The following is a 21594-nucleotide window of genomic DNA, read 5'->3' as shown; positions in this document are numbered from 1 at the left end:
GATCTTGAAGGTCTCTTCCAACCTGGTTTATTCTATTCTATTCTATCTAGTGAGGGATGTTGCTGCTTATTGTAGGGGGGTTGGACTAGATGGCCTTTGGAGTTCCCTTCCAACCCAAACCATTCAACGACTCTATGATTTGATTGTTGGGTGTTTATAGTACTTTATGGGAAGGGAAATGTAGATCAAGTTTGAAGTGTATAATATTCGGTACCTAAATATATTTTACTTTCTTTGTTTGGCCCTGCTTTCCATAGAAAACATGAGAGATATTTTAAAGACCTGACATTTTCCATTTGAAACTTCAGTTAATGCTGTATGTACTTAGTTCTACTTAAACATCATATTGTCTCATTCCAGTGTTGAAAGTACCTTTGTATTTCATTTCAAACTAGCCTCACTGTTCCAGGAGATGCTTCTGAGAAAAATTGCCGTGCTCCCTTCACTTTTATATTCAGTCACATGTATGAGGTGTTAATTAATTTCCTTAGTAATGAAGACTGATAAAATTCAGTAATTAAGCAGCCCAGTATTTTCACTGATAAATACATATTATACATTTTTGAAGTACATTTTCTTTGATAAATACTTGTCGAAATATTCATGTGAAGCTTGTGGGTTAAAGTTAAAGTGATAAGGTTCAAAATGTAACTCATGTCACCTTAAGCAGAATTTGTCAACTGACAATGAGCTTAGTGAATATATTTAACAGATTATGTGGAAAAGAGAAAAAGCTCTGTTTCCAGTTAAATATTGCTACAGTTGCCACTTTCAGTAGCTTGAGTGTATTTTTATGTTCTCTGATCGCCCCAGAAATGGGAATGGTTTTCGTGTTATTTTTCATTTTGGTATTTCATAAGATGGATGTAGCATTTCCATTGTTCAAACAGATAAAAGAATTCCTTCTGTCTTGGGCACCAGAGCTCTGGGGAAAATAGTGCTTCAGCTTCTCTTGGTCCTTATATTTGAGGGGTTTTGTGTCTCCATTGCATGCTAAATATTGCAGACTCTGGAACTGGTTTGAAAGAAAACCATATCTTGGGCTTTGTGTATTTGAGATTTATCCTGTTCTTAGTCCTTTCCTATTTAGAGACCTCTCATTTTTGGTTCAGAAAGATTTTAAAATGAAAAATGAACTGTGAAATTATAATGAAATATGAAATGTTTCCCTTATAACTTAATCAGATACATTTTGAAGCACATCTTTCTAGCCTTTCTGCATCTGTCAATCAGTTTGCAAAAATTTCTGGTCTCTGGAAAAAAAACAAGCAAACAAAAGGTTTAGTGTTAAAATACAGGGATGGCTGAATGTCTTTTGTGTCCTTTTCCTTTCCAATTTACTTTATATTTTGTTTTGTGAAAGCATCTGGGAATCTTTTACTTAAAATATTTAATATGTGGAGGCTTTTATTGTGGAGTTGTAAAATGTACATTAATAATACTAGTTTTCTATCTTTTGGTGTTTCTTGTTTGTGGATTTTTTTGGTTTGTTTTTTTAATTATAATTATTTTATCTTTATTGCTGTTTCTGGGTTTTGTTGTTTGTTTGTTTGTTTATTTTGATGGCTACAAATACGCTTTACATATGTTCACAGGTATAAAGCTTGCCCTTATAGCTTTCTCTGGCTTTTATTTGGTGGAATGTTTATAGTGTCATGGTTTCAGTATAATACAAAGTTTCATATCAATCAAAGAAAAGGGCCTTTGTTGTGACAAATACTATTGAATTTAAGGATGCTATCAGGGGCACAGTATGTTGCTATCTGTGCACAACAAGACTGATTATCAATCAGACTTGGACACCACTTAAAAATCTAGTATTCGTGTGTTAATAGTCAGATGCTGTCTATAAGAGGGCAGGAAACCGATTTTCTTACTCCTCCTAGACATGGATAATCCCAGTGGATTGGAATATATTGAAATGGAGCAGACTCTGACTTGACCGCCAACAGCATGAAAGAAGTTTTTTCCCCATGTCACAGCGGTAGGCATGGAAGTCTGTGAGCAAGTTTTCACTATGCAGACTGAAGCATTGAGCACAAAGACTTTAATCACCCCAGCCCATTCTACATTATATCAATTGAAATCCAATCCATATTTTTTCTGACCTGCCTTCCTGTACAACTGCTTTCTGTTTCTCTTTGGATCCATCTGGGCTTTTGTCTTCTGAATTTTACCACCACTCATCTTGCATATTTAGTTCAGTAGGAAGCATCTTGCTTAACCAGATTTCTACTGGATTTCCTCATCTCCTATACAGTGGAATGATGTTTCTCTTAGAGCTCTGAGGAGATTTTGTTTTCAAAAATCATCTCTTTCACTATAATCTTCTCTTTTATGACATCCACCTGAAAGATTCTGCCTAGCAGTTCCTTTGACAAGCTGGAGTTTCCTCTTCCAAAGCCCTGATAGCGCTTTTTGTACCCTTTGTTATCAAGTAGTAGTAAATTCTCTTGTAGTATTTAAACTGTAGCAGTGATAAGACTCTACTTACACCTCCCTTTGTTCTCCACTCAGTGTTCCAATAAGTTTCAGTAGTGCCATCAATCATCTCAATCTGCACTATAAATAAAACCTAATCTTAATTGATTTCTGCATTTCTCAGTTATAACAGCAAGTGCATCACAGATTTTGACCTGGGTTGTGATACACAGCAGCTTGGTAAAGAGGTTCCATGTGGTGCTGTAGAGACCTCAGCAGCTCAGAAGAGAGCTGTTACAGTTTTAGGATCTCTAGGAGTGGGAGTTAGGGGAAGAAAAATCCATGTAAATGTCTTGAAGAAGAAATTACTTAAAAAGAAAGAAAAATACCCATCTGTTAGTCCTGAATCTGTATTTTAGACTGATCAGGCTAACAGACTTAAAGGAAGCTTTTACCTACAGTGGGACAGCTCACATTTACTATTTGACATGTGCTTTATAAAGCAAATGAGTGGGAAAACAGAATTCCTAATATGGCTGCTTTTGTGGAGCTCTGATAGTAGTCATGCTTAGACTTTAATGTATAGAAGTCACACAGTAGGTTCTAAATGCTCCACAGATACTAAACAATTAATAGCTAATGACTTAGCTGCTTTCTCCTGCGTTGTCATTAACAGCAGCATGAAAACCATGCAGACTTTGCAACTCCTTTAGAGCATGCTGATGACTGTTGAGTGCCAAAATTTTAGACATTGGAGTGAAATTTAGATTTTCTTTTCAGAACTGATCTATTTCCAGTGATAAAGAGCCAGCCCATAAAAACTACATCATCTCCTTTTCTGTTAAAAAATAACAATACTAATAATAATAACAAATTATTTTAGACTTTTTTAATATACTGACATGGACAAAATATACTTTAAGATCATTTTTTAGTTAAAAATGACTCCTTTATTCAGGATTTTTTTAATATCAAGTCAATCTTATAATCCAATTTATTGTATTGTATCTCTGCAACCTTCTTGTAGGCCCCCTTCATGTAGTGGAAAGTTGCTATTAGGTCTCCCCAGAATCTTCTCCAGGCTGAACAACCCCAGCTCCCTCAGCCTGTCTTCATAGCAGAGGTGTTCCAGGCCCCTGATCATTTTCATGGCCCACTAGACCTGCTCCATCAGGTCCAAGTCCTTCTTGTGTTGAGGGCACCAGAGCTGGACACAGTACTCCAGGTGAGGTCTCACTAGAGCAAAGTGGCAGATTCTCTTTCAGTCTGCTGGTCCCACTTCTTTGGATGCAGCCTAGGATGCCGTTGGCCTTCTGGGCTGCAAGTATATGCTGTTGGCTCCTGTGCAGCTTCTTATCCACCCATGGTGGGGTTGTTTCTCAGCAAATGTTTCAATGAGTGTATCTGGGCTGCATGCTGCATCAGAGCAGCCTGAAATGTTCCTGCCACTATAGATACTTCACAGCATTTAAAACTTTGAAGTGTATAGATGAAAAAAAAATTAATTACAGCAGGACTCATATCACCTTCTGCAATACAAAATGTTGGGAGAGCACTGAAGGACTGGCCATTGGGCTTTAGCTCCATTTTTGATGTTAGCTTGCCAAAGGAAAGCTCACAGGGTTTTTTTGGTCTTTAACCCAGGTAGTCATGTTTAATTGGTCAAACATGTTTTGTGTGCACACACAGCCTAAGACTCAGGCTGGCTGAGTAAAGTCTAACTTAATTCTGCAGTGAAAATGTTTTCCCAATTTCTAAATTCACTTCATTTCACCTTCACAAAGTAAAAGCAGAAAGAGCTGGGAATAAGCCTTGATCTGTATCAGGAAGTACCAGATGCCTTTCTTGTAAGGCAAAGTGTTACATTTCAAATCATAATTATTTAGGGGATCAGAAGTATTTTGGAAATGACATTTCAGGTATTTAAGAAGTCTTGGTTTTGCATTATTAAAAAATTACAGTTTCTGCCCTTAAATTGTTGTGTATTTCTCTTGATAAAATAGCTTTTTTTATTTCTGTGTTGATACTGCCTTTTGCTTTTTTTGCTTTGACATTTTTGTATGTTAAGTCCATCTTGTTGGGTAAAATAACTGAACAGAATGTTTAACTTTGCTGTCAGGATAGATATGCATTTATATGACTTCCCATCTGTTCCTTTTCAAAACAAGGACAGCAGAGAAATTGAGAAAAACTAAGCATGTGCTAAAGGCATTACACTGGAGATGGTGCATTGAGCTGCTAAGCTCCACTCTCTGGGAGCAGTTTTAGTAGTATTTTATCTTTCTGACTTTACCACCTGGCTACACGTGGCTTTTTGTACTAACATTCCATTGATAGAATGGTCTGGGTTGGAAGGGACCTCCAAAGGTCATCTAGTCCAACCCCCTCTGCCATAAGCAGTGGCATCCTCAACTAGGTCAGGTTGCCCAGACCTCTGTCAAACCTGCCCGTGAATACCTCCAGGGTTGGGGCCTCAACCACCTCACTGGGCAACCTGTTGCAGTGTTCCACTACCCTCATGGTAAAGATCTTGTTCCTAACATTCAATCGAAATCCACTCGAATTTCAAATCATTGCCCCTCGTCCTGTCACTACAGGCCTATGTAAAGGGTCTCTCCATCCTCCTTGTAGGCCACCTTCAGGTAATGGAAGGCTGCTGCTATTAGGTCTCCCTAGAGGCTTCTCCAGGCTGAACAACCCCAGCTCTGTCAGCCTGTCGTCATAGCAGAGGTGCTGCAGCCCCCTGGTCATCTTTGTTGCCCTCCTCTTGACCCAATCCATCAGGTCCATGTCCATCATGTGTTGAGGGATGCAGAGCTGGACACAGTACTCCAGGTGAGTTCTCACCAGAGCAAAGTGACAGAATCACCTCACTTCATCTGCTGGCCAGGTTGCTTTTGATGCAGCCTAGGGTGCCATTGTCCTTGTGGGCTACAAGCATACACTGTCTGCTCATATCCGGCTTCTCATCCATTTGTCCTGCATTGCAGCACATTAAGGAAGATGACTTTTAGTCATTTGAAGAGGAGGGTGAAAAGCAGCTTCAGTCATTAAAATATTTTTTATATTTAAACTGAGGGCTTAGTTTCCTTTTTGAATCTCCATGAAAGGCATCTTTTTGCAGCAACACCTTTTCTTAGGCAGGAGTTAGGGCTAATGTTTAGAATTTGTATTCCAATTACTAGTCGTTTATTCATTAAACTCAGAGACCTTTCATGAAATTCTAGTTTGCAATCTTAAAAAAGGAGACCTCCCAGTTACCTATTGTTGGCAGCATCAATTGCCACATCCTAATTCAGCTATGGTTTCATTACCATGTAATGGCAATTACTTTATTTGTCAATACTCAGTTGCCTGTGTATCTGAAAAAGATAATTTCCTGACTCAGGAACAAAGGGACTCAAGTTGAAAAACTGAATTCTTCAGAAAATCTGTTTGTTAAAGAATATACTCATACATGTAGATCACTTGGAGTCTGTGTGTCAGTGTTCCCCTTAATTCCAATGCAATGAAAACAAGGAGTCCAGTGTTTAGCAGGGCAGCAATCTACATGAGCTGGAGCCATGGAGAGTGGCTCACTTGTGATCTTTAAAGTCCCTTCCAACCAAACCATTCTCTGACTTCTCAATGCTTTGTTAACTCCCCATCTATACCACAATATTTTTTTTCTTTAAGATTTATACCATGTAAAAGTCACTTTAATTGTGAAGTTCCTACTGTTAAAATTGTTGTAAACCAGCCTTGCATTTCATACACAGCCATGTTCACAAATTATATTCATTGGGTACCTTTTGAATGCATCTAAGCACTCAAAATAACTACAGTTTGTTACAGTGAAGACTACGTGATTTTGTGAGGTTGAGATTGCTAATTAGTTTTGTACTGTCATGACCTTGTGTCATGTAAGCCCCAGAATAACAATGATGATAAAAATTGTGGTTTATGACCTGTTTTTCTAACTACATAATAAATGTGCTAGCAGTCACAAAATTTGGTTGAATTCAGGGGTTGGCATTCAGCTGAGTATATTTGTATTTTTTTTGCAGTGAGCACAGAGATTAAACTTGAAAATGCTCTGTTGTGTGCTCATTCAAAATGATAGCAGGAGGAAGGAAGATTTTTGCTTGAAGTGGAAAGGGATACTCAGTCCTTGCACCTTGAATCAGATAGAGACAGCTGCAGAGGGAAGATACGCATTGCAAAAACCAGATCAATTGGATTCAGTCACATCCAAATGAAATTACATCACTCAATAACCTTCCTTTCAAGTTACTGAAATCTTCCTGGCCCAAATTTCTCATGTCAAGTTACTGAGTTTTGCCAATGATTAAAGTATCTTGAAATTGCTTCGATAACATCAAGGACCTTGTTGTGACAAGGTCTGTAAATGCAGTCTCTTAAAAGAGAAAGGTAGGTTTCATGCAGAGTATTGAGTGTATTGAATGAAGTTATACTTCATGGATTCTCAGCAGCTTGTACTCACAAAGACAGTGCAGAATGAAGGGAATCATTTCACGTAGGTGATACCAATATTAATCTTTTGTATAGGATATGTCACCTCTTCTAGGCTTTGAAACAGTTTGAAAATGTGTTCTTATTTTGAAGTGGGCACAGGAGTACTTGGAGAACAGCGTTCTGTAAAAATCAAAACCACTGCTAGTCTTATTTGTTTACCTCAGTCAATATGTTTGTGCAGTGACAAGCTCTTAATGTTGCTGTTTCTCCATGAGTGTGCCCTTTATTAAAATGAAGTAGAGCCTTTCTGTTCCTGTGGTACCTCAGATGCTGCTATGTTTTGTCCTGCAGATAACTTTTTTTTACAGGCTACTCAGCAAGTAGCCATTCAGGAAGCATTTATTACTATTTATAGCTTGATCAGTACTGATGAGCTGAGGTAATTACCAGGTGTTTCGGGGGTCTGATTCTCTCTGCTAAAGAGCTCTGTAACTCTCATCTGTTTGATGGAGCTGTGGGTACACATTAATTCCTGGGATTAGGAGGTGTATCTTGAACAGCCTGCATTTTGAAAATGCATATTGCTTATGTCAACTTCAGATGGTTTGGTGATTATGGCAGATAGGATTCCTTGCTTTCTAAAACTGGTCTTTGTCAGCACCACTTCAATAATTAAATAGCTCAGTTTTCCTCTCTTTGATTACCCTCTTAGCTCATTAAAGTCTTCCCCAAATACATTTTTAGACTTGACAGACTTACCTGGTAATTGGTAATGTGCACTGAAGCAGCTTCCTACCTGCAGACCTTTGAAGATAAACTGAGTTTACGTTACGGTTGCAAACAGGTTGGACACGATGATCTTGAAGGTCTCTTTCAACCTGGTCTGGTCTATTCTATTCTATGACAGTTAGCAGCCAAAAGCAGCTGTTTTGAGAAGAGAGATTTAACCTGATGAAACAAAAGCAAATGTTGAAATAGCTAAAAAATAAAAGGATTGAAACTACTTACTTCAGCATTATGTTTGCCTGGAATTGGTACTTTTCAGTAACCACTACATAAATGAAGAAGTCCTTTGGCAATTCCAGTAGATATTATTGCAATAATCTGTGGAGATTGTTGTGCAGTAAATTCCTGTGAAAAGGGAATTTGCACATGCATAGACTCCCTGTATTACTGGGGAAGCAGGTTACTGCCTCCCCAAGGAGACCAGTGAAAGAGATTGACATGCTTCTTTCCCTTTGTACCCAAACATGAAGGAATATGCCTTCAGAATTATTTTTGTCCTGGAATGGAGAATTGAGAGAGAACAACCCTTCTATATGCAATTGAGAACCTCCCTGTTGAAAGCATCTCTAATGGTGTTACCTGTGATGCTTTTTTTCCAAATGATATTTGTTCCATATAATTGTCAGAAAAGAAAGCTGTTCAGTTTCACTCACATTTCCCAGCTAAGGCTTAGAAATGCAAGTTTGGACATCCCAGGCTGCTCTGGGTGCTGCAGACAGTAGAAATTAGAGTGGATGTATAGAAATGGAGGAGTTCTCTGGATGAGGGAGAGCTGGGAAATGGTATGTAGGAATGAGAGAAAAGCACAGAGACTCAGAGACTAGAACAGGAGGAATGTCATCTCTGTGGGAGGTCCCAGGAACAATTTTCAGTGAGCAGTTATCCATAATCACTAATGAGTTAAGAAATGAATGTATGATTACAAGCTCTGTCTTACCAATCTGTTGCTGGTTAGAGCTCTGTTTAATCAAAGGTAGTAGTGATTCCTTAACTAAATAGTACTTTGGAGATGAGAGGGATGTAGACAACCCTAGATCATGTAAAAATAAATTATGTTAAGTCAAATTTCTTAAAAAGTAGAAATGAAAAAAAATCCAACTGTTTAAAAAGTAAATTAACTTTATCAGTAAATATAACATTCTTTAAAATGTTGAGATAGGTTGTTAATACAAAGAAATAAAGGACTCACTAGAGCAGGTATAGGTTAACTTACGTTTCCTACTTGGTGCCTGCCTTTTTGCAGCCCTACCTTGCTTGAGTACTACAAAAAAATTAGGATCTTAATTAGGATCTTGGCTCTGCTCTATAGTTTCTTCTGGGAACCTTTTCTGTCCTTTATTCCTTTGATTTGTGAACTTACTGTTAAAATGTAACTTACTCTTTTATTAATTCAGCTGCAAAGTTTATTTCCCAAATAAAAGCATATGTTTCAATCAAAAATTTATATTAACATAATTTAGAAATCTATTGTTATCTGAGTTAATTATATAGTACATATATATATATATATACACACACACACAATCATATGTATCTATGCACACTCCTTTTGAGAAACAGAAATGAAACCTTGCATGAAAGGTATGGATCATTGTATTCATGTCCAAACCTTACTAGCCCAGGCAGGGCATCCATAGCCTGTCACATTCTGATGACCTGACTCTGATGGTACCGTTGCAGCTACTTATACTGCTGGTGACAGAGGTGGCAGAAGGATTTTGAGCTTATCTCAAATTGTTTGTTGATGCTACCTTTCATGTTTCTGCACTTGAATGTGCACTTGTGTCAACCTCACCCACTCCAAGGTGATCAGATTAAAAGCAGTTGCACTTGCCAAGGGAAGAGGATTGTAGTGACTGTTAAAAGTACTTCTGTTTAGCACCTCAGCTTTTCTTCAGTTTTCTTTACAATTTCAAAACTGGACTGTATTTTTGCAGTTCAGGACACCTGATTTAAAAGTCTAATCATGTCCTGAGTAAGAGATGAAATGAGAACTGAATTTACGTGTGCTGCTTTATTGCTGTCCATCTAATTCTTGGACTCAAAACCCTTACACTCAAAATGAACATCACCCTTTCGAAGAGCTGTTGTTAGGACACAAAGTGACACTATGGCTTCTGTTCATCAGACTGTTTTGTTTAGTTGTTTTTTTTTTTCATTAAAGTGTGACAACATCTTAGAGTTCATTTTTATTTACAATTCTACTTTAATACCTTCCAAAGTAGATACCCAAAAAAAAATATAAAAAGTCCAATGGAGACTTTAAATAGGTCTTCCCTTGAAAATTGATTTCTATTTGATATGCCAGCACAGCTTCAAGACATGATTTTTTTTTTCCTTTCATAGTGACATTAATTTGCTGTATTTTAAGTTATTTTAAAGAGTCTGCTGAACATAGAGAACCAGCACTCTAAAATGTATCTTTTTAAAGCATCCTTGAAAAGTCATGAGAGTGTCAAAAGCCAGGAAGTACAAGTAGGAAAGAAAAGCTGTGAAGACTTTTGAGTTATTGCCCCAAAGTCATTGTTTCAGAAGTGACTAAATCTTTCTGTGTACTGAATTGTTAACAGTGCATTATGAAAGAAACCCTGCCTTACTTGATGCTTCCAAAATCCTAAGACATATTTTCCTTCAAGTGCTATTCTATAAAACAAGCATTTTAAGGTACACAGTACCCATATTATTTGTGCTTGTCAATTAGTCAATCCCATAGGTGCATTTCATTGGGTTTCAAACCTAAGGAAAATGCTGGCTTCACAATCGAGCCTCTTTGTATTAAATTGTTGCTTTTATGATTAAAAACAAAAGAAAAAAAATACCTTCTCTGTCTTATGGTGGACTGTCTTTGAGCTGTATTGAGAAAAAGTTAAAAGGATGCTATACTTAGTCTAATGTTTTGACACATAGAGACTCTTAGAAGTTTAGTATGAGTGTCTTAAACTGTTTGGATCTGGGCATACACATTGCTTGAATTTAGTGTAATGTTAAATGTTTCATAAGACAGAGCAGAGCTGCTATGATCTTTCAATGTTAATATTTTTTTCTTATCACTTTACTGTGTAGATACCCTTCATGAGACACAACTCTGCCACAACTCATCCTCGGAGGCAATCGTGGAAGCCTTTTATAATATGATTTTTAAATGTGGATAAAGCTCTCAATAGAGTACCTAAAGTAAAGGAGAACAGCTACCTTGTCTCTACTATAAGCTTATTATGACAAAAAGTTGAGTTTGCTTGTCAGGCTTGGATAGAATGTAATTGATTGGTTTGTTTCTTGGACTGACAAGGTAGTTAATTTGCCTGCCTTTTTTTTTTCCTTTTTGCACTAATCAGGACCATTTCGTATGTGCATTGTTGAAAAATCCCTGGATAAATGTCTTGTCAGAATTGTCCTATTAAGTAATGTCTTTTTTCCCCCTGTGCTTCGAATGGCAAATGATGTTATGCAATGCTTGGATTCACTGAAGAGTGACAGAAGCCTGTGGGACTTAAATATTATTCATTCCTCTCTGGTGATACTGAATGAAATAAGCAACGGTTTGCCATCCGCCTGCTGCTCTGCTTATATCCACTTTAATAATTCCTATATAGAGCACCGTGTTGTACAGAGACTTTATTGTAAAAAAAGGATTGTTTCCTTGATAAAACAAAACCAAACCAATGTTCAGTGATAACGAGAACTGTGAAACACTTGAAACTTACTATACTGAAGGAATAGATTTGCCACGGAAAAATTGATTTTACGCTTAATTAGTATGAACTAATTGCTCTTGACTTCAGACACCCGAGCAACTAGAACTCTATCTATATTGCTTTCTGAAGAATTTTTGAGGAAAAGAAAAGTTTGAGTATCTCCAGATACTTGTTTCACTTGACTTACTTCTCTGGCAGTGTTCAGGACAAGCTTATCTCTTCTCTATACAGACGTGTAATTGTTAATGTAAGTTGGGGAAGGAGTGAAGAAGTGATCACACAGCGTGACAGCTGAGATCTTCGTCTTCGTCCATATATATCCCGGTAGATGCAGACATAGTGTTTTGATCTACAAATGGTACTGATCCAGTTCTTAAATCTACAGTAGCAATGTGTTGACATCTTCATCGTTTTCATCTTGAACTTGCTTGGAAAAACTCTGCTCAAATACAATCACACTTGTAACTTGATGACATATAATCTTTGAATTTCTTGAGGTACGGTAGTTTTTGTCATCTTTCAAGGCACATTTCCATTTGAAACTATTTTTTAAATTTGAGAAAGGAAATAAATGCTGTAATAAGTAATAGGATAAATATACAAATTTGTGTATACTTATCTACAAGTCATATCGTACCAGGGCATTTCATGTTTGGATATTATCTTAAATAAAATTAACCTGATGTCTAACACGTTGTTTTGTTTTAAAAAGGGGGTGGGATGATAACAGAGTAAGATTTTTTGTCTGAAATACCAAAGATACTTACCGTTCTGTATTGGCAAGGCACACAAAGGCACTTGAAGAATAAATTTCCAGTAGGAAATAGACATTCAGGCAGGACTTTGCTCATTAAGAAGCCATGAATGTGTTTAAGAAGAAAAAGCAAAGTTTATTGATTTGTCCAGAATTCCAGAAGTATAAAGTTATATCCAAACATTGTACTAATAAAAGGGGGGAGGGGGGGAAACGGTTTGCCTGTGCATCATGCTGAGTTCAGAGGGGAAAAAAAGAAAGTGATGTTTACTGTGATTTATGTTCAGTTACTGAAGTAACACAGTCAAGGTATTTTAAATAGGAGAGAATGATAAATGCACCATGTCCTGGCTTTAATAAGACTTTAAAAATACTTCTGTGTGTGACATTCTGCTAAATAAGTTAGCGAGGTATTCTGCTAATTAAGCTGCTATACTATATGTAGCTGATTAGAAAAGTAGACAAGTTACCATGGACTCACTGTTAAATGACCCACTGGGTTCCACTCAGGACCTTCCTGGATTCAGTTTTATTTTGTTGATTTTTGTTTTAGTGTATTAGGTGCTAGAATAAAGCGTTTGCTTACGTTTGGAGGTGACACCAATGTGATGTGAGAGACCACAGTGTTAGAATAACAAATAAAAACAAAACTATAATGTTAAGAAATCAATCCAGTGCAGTAAAGGAAAAGTCAAATCAGTGTTTAGTATATGATTGTGGTACAAGGAGGTAACTAGTTAGAAGATAACATCTTCAAAAAAGATGGTGTGGAGGAATCCGGAACACAGACTGGTCATAAATTAAACTGATAATACCTGAGGTGTACAAAGAGAGGTGCTGCATTTAACACATGAAAGTAGTCCTGAATATTCAGAAGACTAGTGGTATCTCACTCTTGGAAAAGCCTCAGCTGGCATATTCTGTACACTTTGGCAAGAAATATGCAGAGAAAGTCCAAAGTAGGCTGAGATGAGTAAGAGGACTACGAGGCGGGGGGGGCATCAATGAATAAAAAAAGCTTCAAATTGCTGAATTTCTTTCGTGTAGAGAAGTCTGGGGAATCTGTCTTCAAACAGCCTAAATTAATACGAAGAAGATGAAGAGAGAAATTTCTGCAAAGGGGGGGGGGGGGGAAGTTGTTCTTCAAATCCAATCAGTCTAAAAATAAGTTGAATTTTAGCAAGATGATTTTGGTTAGGCAATAGAAAGTTTTCTTCGTATAACTAGAATGGCTGCATTAGAGAAGTTTGTTAGGAAGGCTGAGTAGTCTCTGCTGTTGGAGGATTTTGAGGACAGACAACTGTGTTTAAAATTTGTTTGAATATTGTCGATACACCCTGGGCATGCTTGATATCTTCAGGTGATTTCCTGCTGTATTTTATATGTTTCTTCCCCAGCACAGCTGCTTTGTAGGATTCTGCGCCTTGCTTGACTCTTTGTTTTGGCATTAATTAGTTTAGTTCTCTCTCTCTCTCTCTCATTTGTATGGGTCGTTGTGTCACTTGCCTTTCTTTTTGTGGAAAGCAGATGGTTACACTTGGTATTTCACCTTTTGAAAGAAGTTTGGTGGCAGTATTCAAAATGGTGATGGACAACTCTAGTAGTTCAGAACCAGTATGCCGTTCAGTATGGTCATTAGTCTGAATACCTGGGAATGCCACTATGGATGTAATCATGTATTATGACTAGGGTCTACTTTAGAAAGTCTAATGCATAGTTTTCTTGAATCTTAAACTCTTCAGTTTATCAAGGTGGTTATCCTTAGTCTCTCAGAATTTTCTGGTTTTCCCAAGAAAGAATAAATTTTGGGCTTTTTGGGGTGCTGTAATTTCTGTAGCATTTTCTTAATGCATGGGAGGCATTGTCTTCAGAGAAATGTAAAATACTGTAAATAGAAGTTCTATACGGTGGCTGTGTAATATTAACAAAAGGAAACACATTTGACATAGTGTTAATATATTCTCCTTAATGATTTTTTGCAAAATAATTTGTCAGACTGGGTTTTGTAGTTGGGGGTGGGCAAAGAAGGAGAAGGAGAGAGGTGAACATTTCTTGCTGGAGGAAAGCTGTTCATGCAGGTATAGTAAATAAAATTTCTTTATAGCATTGTTTACAATTCATTGGGTACATGCAAACTAAATTTCTTAAAATAGATGACTTGGGGACTATTCAGATAAAAAAACAAACATTACATAGGAACATCATATAACAATAGCCAATAAAATTCTTCCTTGTGTATAAATCACCAGTGGTAGGCTTTTGGATTTGGAGGTTTGGTTGTTAGTTTTAGTATTAAAAAGCAGGAGTTAAATCAAGTAGGAGAGGTGGCAGGTTTGGGTTTAGCATAATAAACCTAGCTACAGAAATGTCTGCCAGATTAATGTTTATTTTCTTGTGCTCATTTATAATTGATTGACACCATTTGTCAGTTCTGTTAACATGAAGTACTTGATGTTTAGGTTCCTCGATGATAAACATCTGTAGGGGTGAGGAATGGAAACTACATCAATGTTTTTCTGCTTTTGAATTTATAGGTAGAGTGTGTCATTTACAGTTTGCCAAAGCAGAACTTCCTAGTGGTCAAAGCCATGGAAATTCATGCTGTTGTGTGTTATAACTAGTGCTAAGCACAGGATTTAAAATAAATGAATAAATACAATTATTTCATGTAACATGTTGAAAAGTATAGCATAGATTCCTTGAGTGAGTGAAGCTTTTTCCATGGGATTATAGTACACCAAAGAGAAAAGAGCAGTCATTATATTAATGCCCTTGAGTTTGGGCAGAAATTTGAGTTAGAGATTGTATGATTCCCACGTCCAAAATTGTAGAGGTATTTTACTGTGAAACTCCTGTTAGCTGGAGATCAGTGAGCTCATCCTGCTCTATCAGGCCATATGTCCATCTTGCCCATAGATGGTTGCCATCAGTGGTAGGTAGATATAAAACCCAGAACTTAATAATCTTCCTGCATCTGATTTATTCTCTCACCTTTCAGCAATAGCCATGCCACCCTTCCAGGCTTAACAGAAAAGAATAATAGTGTATTGTCCCATCTAACATTATCAGCTGTGGAAGCCAGGGACTTCTTTTTATATGCCTTGTACCTGGTGTAATATAATTTTGAATGTGGCTTTTAATAACTTTGTATAATACCATTAAAAATTATCCTTCTCAGAAAGAGTATTTAACTTACTTAAATCAAAATTATGGAAATAGTAGAATCCAGAAAGGAGTAGATTGGAAAGAGCATCTGGAGGACATTTGTTCCAGCCACCCACTCAAAGCAGGATTGACTGCAAAGTTGGATCTAACCCTGAAATTAGATTCAGTTCCTGTAGAGTGACATGTGATTGAATTTTTAGCATCTCTGGAGATGAGAGCCTTTCAGGATAGTGAGTAGCTCTGTTTGAGGAGGCTCTATAACTGTGCTCTGTCCTGGTTTATATCCAGTGTTGTGTGCCTGTACAGTCACCTAAGAGTTTTAGTGCTAGGATCTCTCACACCTCCTGGTGGAGAAGTCATTAAAGCATGGCTGGCCTATGTGAGAAGACTTAAATTATCCTGGTGCTAATAGTTACTTAAACTGTTACTTGGAACAAAGGCTGCAAGATGACTTGAGCATCCATTTTTAGATGTTATGCCTCATTCATGCACATAACAAATGCAGAAATCAGGAAGAAGAATGCCAGCATTTTCCATCTTATATTTAATATGTTTTTTTAGTTTGGCAGTATTCTGGCTAGAAACAAAAGAGCTGCTAAAGATCTAGACCCTATTAAAGAGTCTAAGTACAGTGTTTACATCACTTCTTGTTTGTGCTTGGCCTGTGACATATCACAGCAAAATGTAAACAATTTCTGTTGGAATCCATGGGGCTGTATTAGAAGAGTTTTAGTGTAGTGTGTCAAAACGTATCTTCACTTGTCTTCACTTTGTTTCACGAGATGTCAGAAGAGAAAGCTAGAAAGGAGATTGTTTTCTACATATTCCATAATGAAAAAGAGCTATTCTTCTGGGTTCTCCCTTAATAAGTAGAATACAAGTACTTATTGACAGCAGTACACTGAATATATGACTATGCTGTTATTTCACCATTAGATCTTTAATTAATTTTGCTACCTAAACAAAGGCACAGGAAAGTGCTGCCTTTGTCATTACATGTAAGAGTTGCTACTATAACCCATGCCATAGTATTTCTTCCTGACACCCAGAATTTATATTTTTTGTGGTTGTTGCAATTATTTTGGCACAGGAGCATTCCTCACCTGCTCCAGTCTAAATTCAGTCCTGCTTCTATGCTTTGAATTCACTTGAGCTACATCAGCTCACTCTCGTTTTTTGGGGAATGCTTAATTGGAATGCTTAATACAGCCATTAACAAGAAACAAAAGTATGATGGTTTCTTAAAGTGTCATAGCTGGTTTTAAGCTGTTCATCTGAACCCAATTTAAAATGCTGCAATTTAAAATGACTCCCCGTGCATCTCTCCAGCTGGTTGCAGTTTCAGAGTGTCCCAGCACTTGGACATTGAGGGATTAAAGGGAAGAGAGATCAGTGCCTGAGAACAAACATCTGCTCCTCAGGTGGTAAGAGCCTTTAGTCAAAAATGAGGTCAGACCAAGCCTACCAGGAAAGATGCAATAGTTAAATCCACGCAGGTGCTAGAATATTCTAGCCTTTATGTTCATCCCCCCTGCAGCTAGTGGGGGGCATCCATCCCACTGCACATCTCTGAGAGTTTAAAAAATCTGCATTAGATTAGTTCTAGTTTTGTTCTAAATTATTCTAAGTTGGCCAGAGAAAGGCTTACATAAGAAGTTTGCTGATTTTAATGGTGATGATAATTTATCAGTGTGTATCAGAGCTTTATATCTTGGTGTTTTTTTTTTCCATTAAAGGTAATCTTCTTAAGACATTGTGATGAATAGGGAGCAGTTTATATATTTTGCACTTTTGTGTTTCGTCCAACATGGTACCTTTTGGCATGGTGCTGCAGAGGATGCTCAATGATCTGTACATAAGTGGCAGATTTTTCTGTAGTCTCTGAAGCATATTTGGAAAGTTGTATTTAAAGATTAGCTTATTAATGTTGTGTTTCAGGGACATGTAGGTAATTACTTTTACAGCTACAGTTGAGTGATGCTGTCTTGTGAATGCAAAAGAGGTTTCTTCACTCTAGCTGAATCAGCTCTTTGTGGTTTTCCATGATATTAACCAGTGACTTATAAATGTGCCAGCACTGAGCAAGTTTTGCATTTGTTGTTGCTCTGTAAAAGCAGAGAGGTCTTTTTCCCCAGGTGCTCACAGGAAGACTCCTGCAGGCCAACTGATAAGACTCCCTCCTCTGCAGGTAGATGTAATGTAATGAAATTGGATGTGTGTGCTGGGCTTTGTAAATAAAATGAGATTGACCCCAGCCATTATCTTATCTCATTTACATTGTAAAATCAGTACCTACACTATTGATTAGAGTGTAATTAGTTAATTGTGAGCAGGAAAATGCAGAGTTATGTAGGGCTCAAGCACAGCCAGCTGTACTGCAAAAAAACCCACAACCTAATAAAAACAATCCAAGGGCATGAGCAGATGGAGATCACTTTATTAAAGAACAAAGACTTACTTCAGGGATGGAAATGCCTCATCAAGCTTTCTTGCTGTGAAGATGCAGCTGACCTGCATTCTATACTTTTATAAGTGAAAAGTTTGTCTTTTCCTTACTGTTTTTAAAATGCATTAAGCTAACTCTCTTTTAGAATTCACCTTTCTTCTTCACTCCTCGTTTTCTCAGTGCTTAGTGGACATCTATCTATCCTCATTAATTGCTGGAATGAGGAACACAGCGGTTTCTAATTTTGATGCATAAAGTAATTTCGGGCTTGTTAAAACATTTGATAGTAAGCAATTACCTGTCAGTTAGAGGTAATTTAGGAGGTTAGCTTGGCTTGTCTTTGTGTGGAGCTCGGCTTTTAGTTTCACAAAGTATTCAGTACAGATGGTGGGCAGGCCACTGAAGATGCTGTGGACATAAGTGCATTTGTAAATCGTGTGCTTCACCACAGAACAAGTTATCCACAAATATGACATATAAGATAAAATAAGCAAAATAAAATATGTGCTAGTTTGACTGTTTTGAAGGTGTGACCTTGACTCCACAAGGGTAAAAACTTTAACTAAACCTCTGAAATGGAGAAAATGGTTTCTTTCCCTTCTCCTTCCCCACCTCCAGCTCAGTAATTTAACTTGTACTATTAAGCCATCTTCAGGATGGAAGTGGATATTTGTAAATGACAGTGCTGTGTGTCTCCTTTGCTCTGTACATGTCCCTGCTGTGATTGATCTGAGTGCATTTACTGAAGAGCTGCAAAACTGTCAGCAGGACACCTTTAGTGACCCAACAATTTCATTCCCTAATTAAGTCAAGAGAAATCCTTCTTTTGTGTTGCTTTCTTATTTTCTGAATCTGACAGTGGACTTTCCCAATCGTTTTAGTTTGCTAGACAAAAGAACACTAATAAATAGTCTATGTGTGGGGGCTTAATCTCATTTTACTAGTGCCATTTCAACCTAGGTGTAAGGTTTTCCATTGGAATTGGAAATTAGGAATGCCAGTTTTGTTTTCGGTACCGTGATGTGTATAAGCTTCACATAGTGTCCCAAGTCAGCATCAGCAGAGGAGGATTGCCAGACAGCTGGGGCATCGTCTTTAACCAAGGTGCAGTGTCTATTCATCCATTTTCTCAGCATCATGCTGTGGCTGCTTCTGCATCAGGGAATTTGCATTTCACAGTACAGAATTTGTATCTCAATAAAAAGCAGTATGAAGGGAGTGTTTAAAAATATTTGGTGTAGTTTCATTTTTATCACCAGCCAGCTTTTTATGTTTTGACACATGAAAATATGCTTTTGTTATTTGCATTTTCTCAGCTGTGCAGATGCAGATAGAAGCCATTAGCATCTGAAAACTTTCACAGAGATATTTTTAACTCGTTCTAGGAAAATGCAATTTTTCTTTAGCCAAACAAAACAGCTTTCATGTAACAAAATTTAATGACAATAAATAGTAAGAATGTTTTCAGCTTTAACATGGCACTTCCAGATCTGTATTTAATTTCATAATGCTCTGGGTTTTTTTCCACACAGCTTTGCTAACTCTCTCTTGCTAATGTGCTTCTGAAATGCAGCTGAAGCTGCAGTCAGGAAATGCCACATTCTAGACACAAACTGGAAAAGATGTAAGAAGAAGAGGTGCACTTTTAAATGTAAAAACACTTGTGTTTATAGGCCATCACTTCAGGAAAAATCTAAATTAATACTTTTTGAAGTCAGATAGAGATTTTAGGATTAATCTCTGAAAACACACTGAATCAGTCAGAAATAGTGTGATGCTTTCTTTGGTGTTACAGGATCCCAAACAGATTTCAAGACAAGAGTTCTGATAAGCAGTGCTCAAGTGCAAGCACTTACATGAATATGATTCTAGATACAATAATAGGTTAGTAAAAATATATTCCTTTACAGATCAGAACACTGGGGCTCAAAGGAGGCTTAATCTTTGCTGAAGGTCACACATGCTGTTGGGGTGGAGGAGTGTGACCCGTGACATCTCCCACTCTCTTATCTTTCTATTTCAATATGACTTTCACAAGAGATAGTACTGCATATATTCCTGATTGTAATTCATATATTTCGATGTTAGAACTCTTCTGTCTTTGAAAATTGGGAGTGGTTTCCTTTTTATTAAGTGTTTTACTTGACCTGGTATTCAATTATTACTCAACAGTCCTAAGGATATAGATTGTATTGTGGTATAACCTGTTCTTAAAAATACCAAACAGAAGTCATACTGTACATAGGTAAATTATTGCTTTTAATTTCTACTTAGTGGAGCATAATACATGCAATACTTCTGCCTGTGCTCATACCTTACATGTAACTGCTAAGAACAGAAGGCTTCTCTGGCAAGCACAGCCTTCACAGCCAGGACAGAAATGTTTACTTAGGTTAGATCTTCATAGTCAGAAAATGGTTACTTCTTTTTATTTGAAGACTAATCCTCAGAGAAAAGTCACATGAACATTTTCTCCTGTTAATAGAGCAGTGTGTTCTGTTAGTTGAATCCTTGTTCTGTGATGCACTGTACATTCTGCTGATAAATTATATCCCTCTGTCTTTGATCTGATGATGCCTGTGCCATGCTATTACTGCGGTTTGGGAGATTTTTGTCTTTGCGTGTTTTGTAGAGGAGAAAATGAGTGGCCAGTGAAGCTGGGAAAGGAAGTGGAGGAGATTTCTTAGAAAATTTTATTTTAAACATTTACTCTCTTTCCTATTTTTGGATCTTAATACTGCCTGTAATTCAGAGTTTAAGGGCATTTAATGAAGATGATATTTTAAAGGAAACTTGAAAAAAGCTTTCTTTTCCATAGAAATTATAGAAGGGGATATACAATGAAAATACTGATACTATGATACTAAAATGAAGTTTAGCAGAGTATATGAAAATCTTTATTATTTGCTTTAAAAATTTTTGAGTATGTAATTGTACTGATTTAAAAATCCTTTCCTGAAGCACTTGATAAACTGTAGCAGTTCTTCAGTGCTGGTGCATTAAGAGGAAGAGAACAATAGCAATGCTGTATGTTTTGAGCTTTTTATACAGACCATACATAGCATAAAATGCTAATGAAAGGTGTATTAAAAAATAACTTTTAAATTGTTGTGTGGGTGTATAAGTGCAAGATCACAGTGAACTCTATTTTAAATTAATGCCTCTTTCCAGAAAATTGAAAGCAAATGCAAAAATATTTCTGCATCCGTTCATCAACCACAAAGTCCTACTGTAAAAAATCCAATTTGTAGCTGTAAATTATACTTGAATTGTTGAGTGCGTGAGAAAATACTTCAGAATTTGCCTTGAAAAAGGTAAATGTGTAAAATGGTGTCTTTAAACTATGAAAACTCAATATTGTCGCTGCCTATAAAAACCCCACAAGTTCCTGAAAACAAATGGCAATGAATGGCATTGAAGTTTATAAAACATTCATCTGATGATACATTTTTTTTCTTTAATTGGCAAGTCTCTGAAATGTCATTTGTGTAAGATGATGACAAAGGTGATGTGTGAGTGCCTGCATCATCCTAATTAGGCAGAACCTACCTGAAGTGATTGTGTTTGAGAATATCCCTTGTAGAAAATGGATTTGCCGTATCATCATCATGAGTCAGTCAGTCTTGTGCTAAGAACTGTAGGGAAGCTCAATCTAAAATAGCATAGAAGGACCATTTTATATATAAATGCCTGTTTTGGTTTTGTGTTGCAGATGTGATGAATGCAGGCTTTGCTACCATTTTGGCTGTCTAGACCCTCCCTTGAAAAAGTCTCCTAAACAGACTGGCTATGGATGGATTTGTCAGGAATGTGACTCTACATCCTCCAAAGTAAGTTAAATCATGCTGTGAAATAGTTCCAAGCATTCTGGT

At 37.0% G+C, this 21594-nt stretch overlaps 1 protein-coding gene across 6 annotated transcripts in view; it reads left to right on the top strand.

Moving 5' to 3' along the window:
• PHF14 (PHD finger protein 14) overlaps positions 1-21594 on the top strand; it is a 156663-nt gene that overhangs the window by 73221 nt on the left and 61848 nt on the right. For 5 of the 6 annotated variants that reach the window (XM_068152523.1, XM_068152524.1, XM_068152528.1 and 2 more), the window contains exon 17: positions 21435-21552. In XM_068152523.1, the coding sequence (XP_068008624.1) occupies positions 21435-21552 (118 nt within the window). Of the gene's footprint in view, positions 1-10725; positions 12027-21434; positions 21553-21594 lie in introns of those variants that run through there. The other variant, XM_068152529.1, reaches the window with a different exon arrangement.

The sequence above is a fragment of the Melanerpes formicivorus genome, unplaced genomic scaffold (genome assembly GCF_026170545.1).
Source record: "Melanerpes formicivorus ecotype bairdi unplaced genomic scaffold, bMelFor1.0.p_v2 SCAF_23, whole genome shotgun sequence".
NCBI classification, from domain to species: domain Eukaryota; kingdom Metazoa; phylum Chordata; class Aves; order Piciformes; family Picidae; genus Melanerpes; species Melanerpes formicivorus.
This window is presented reverse-complemented; position numbering and strand designations above follow the sequence as displayed.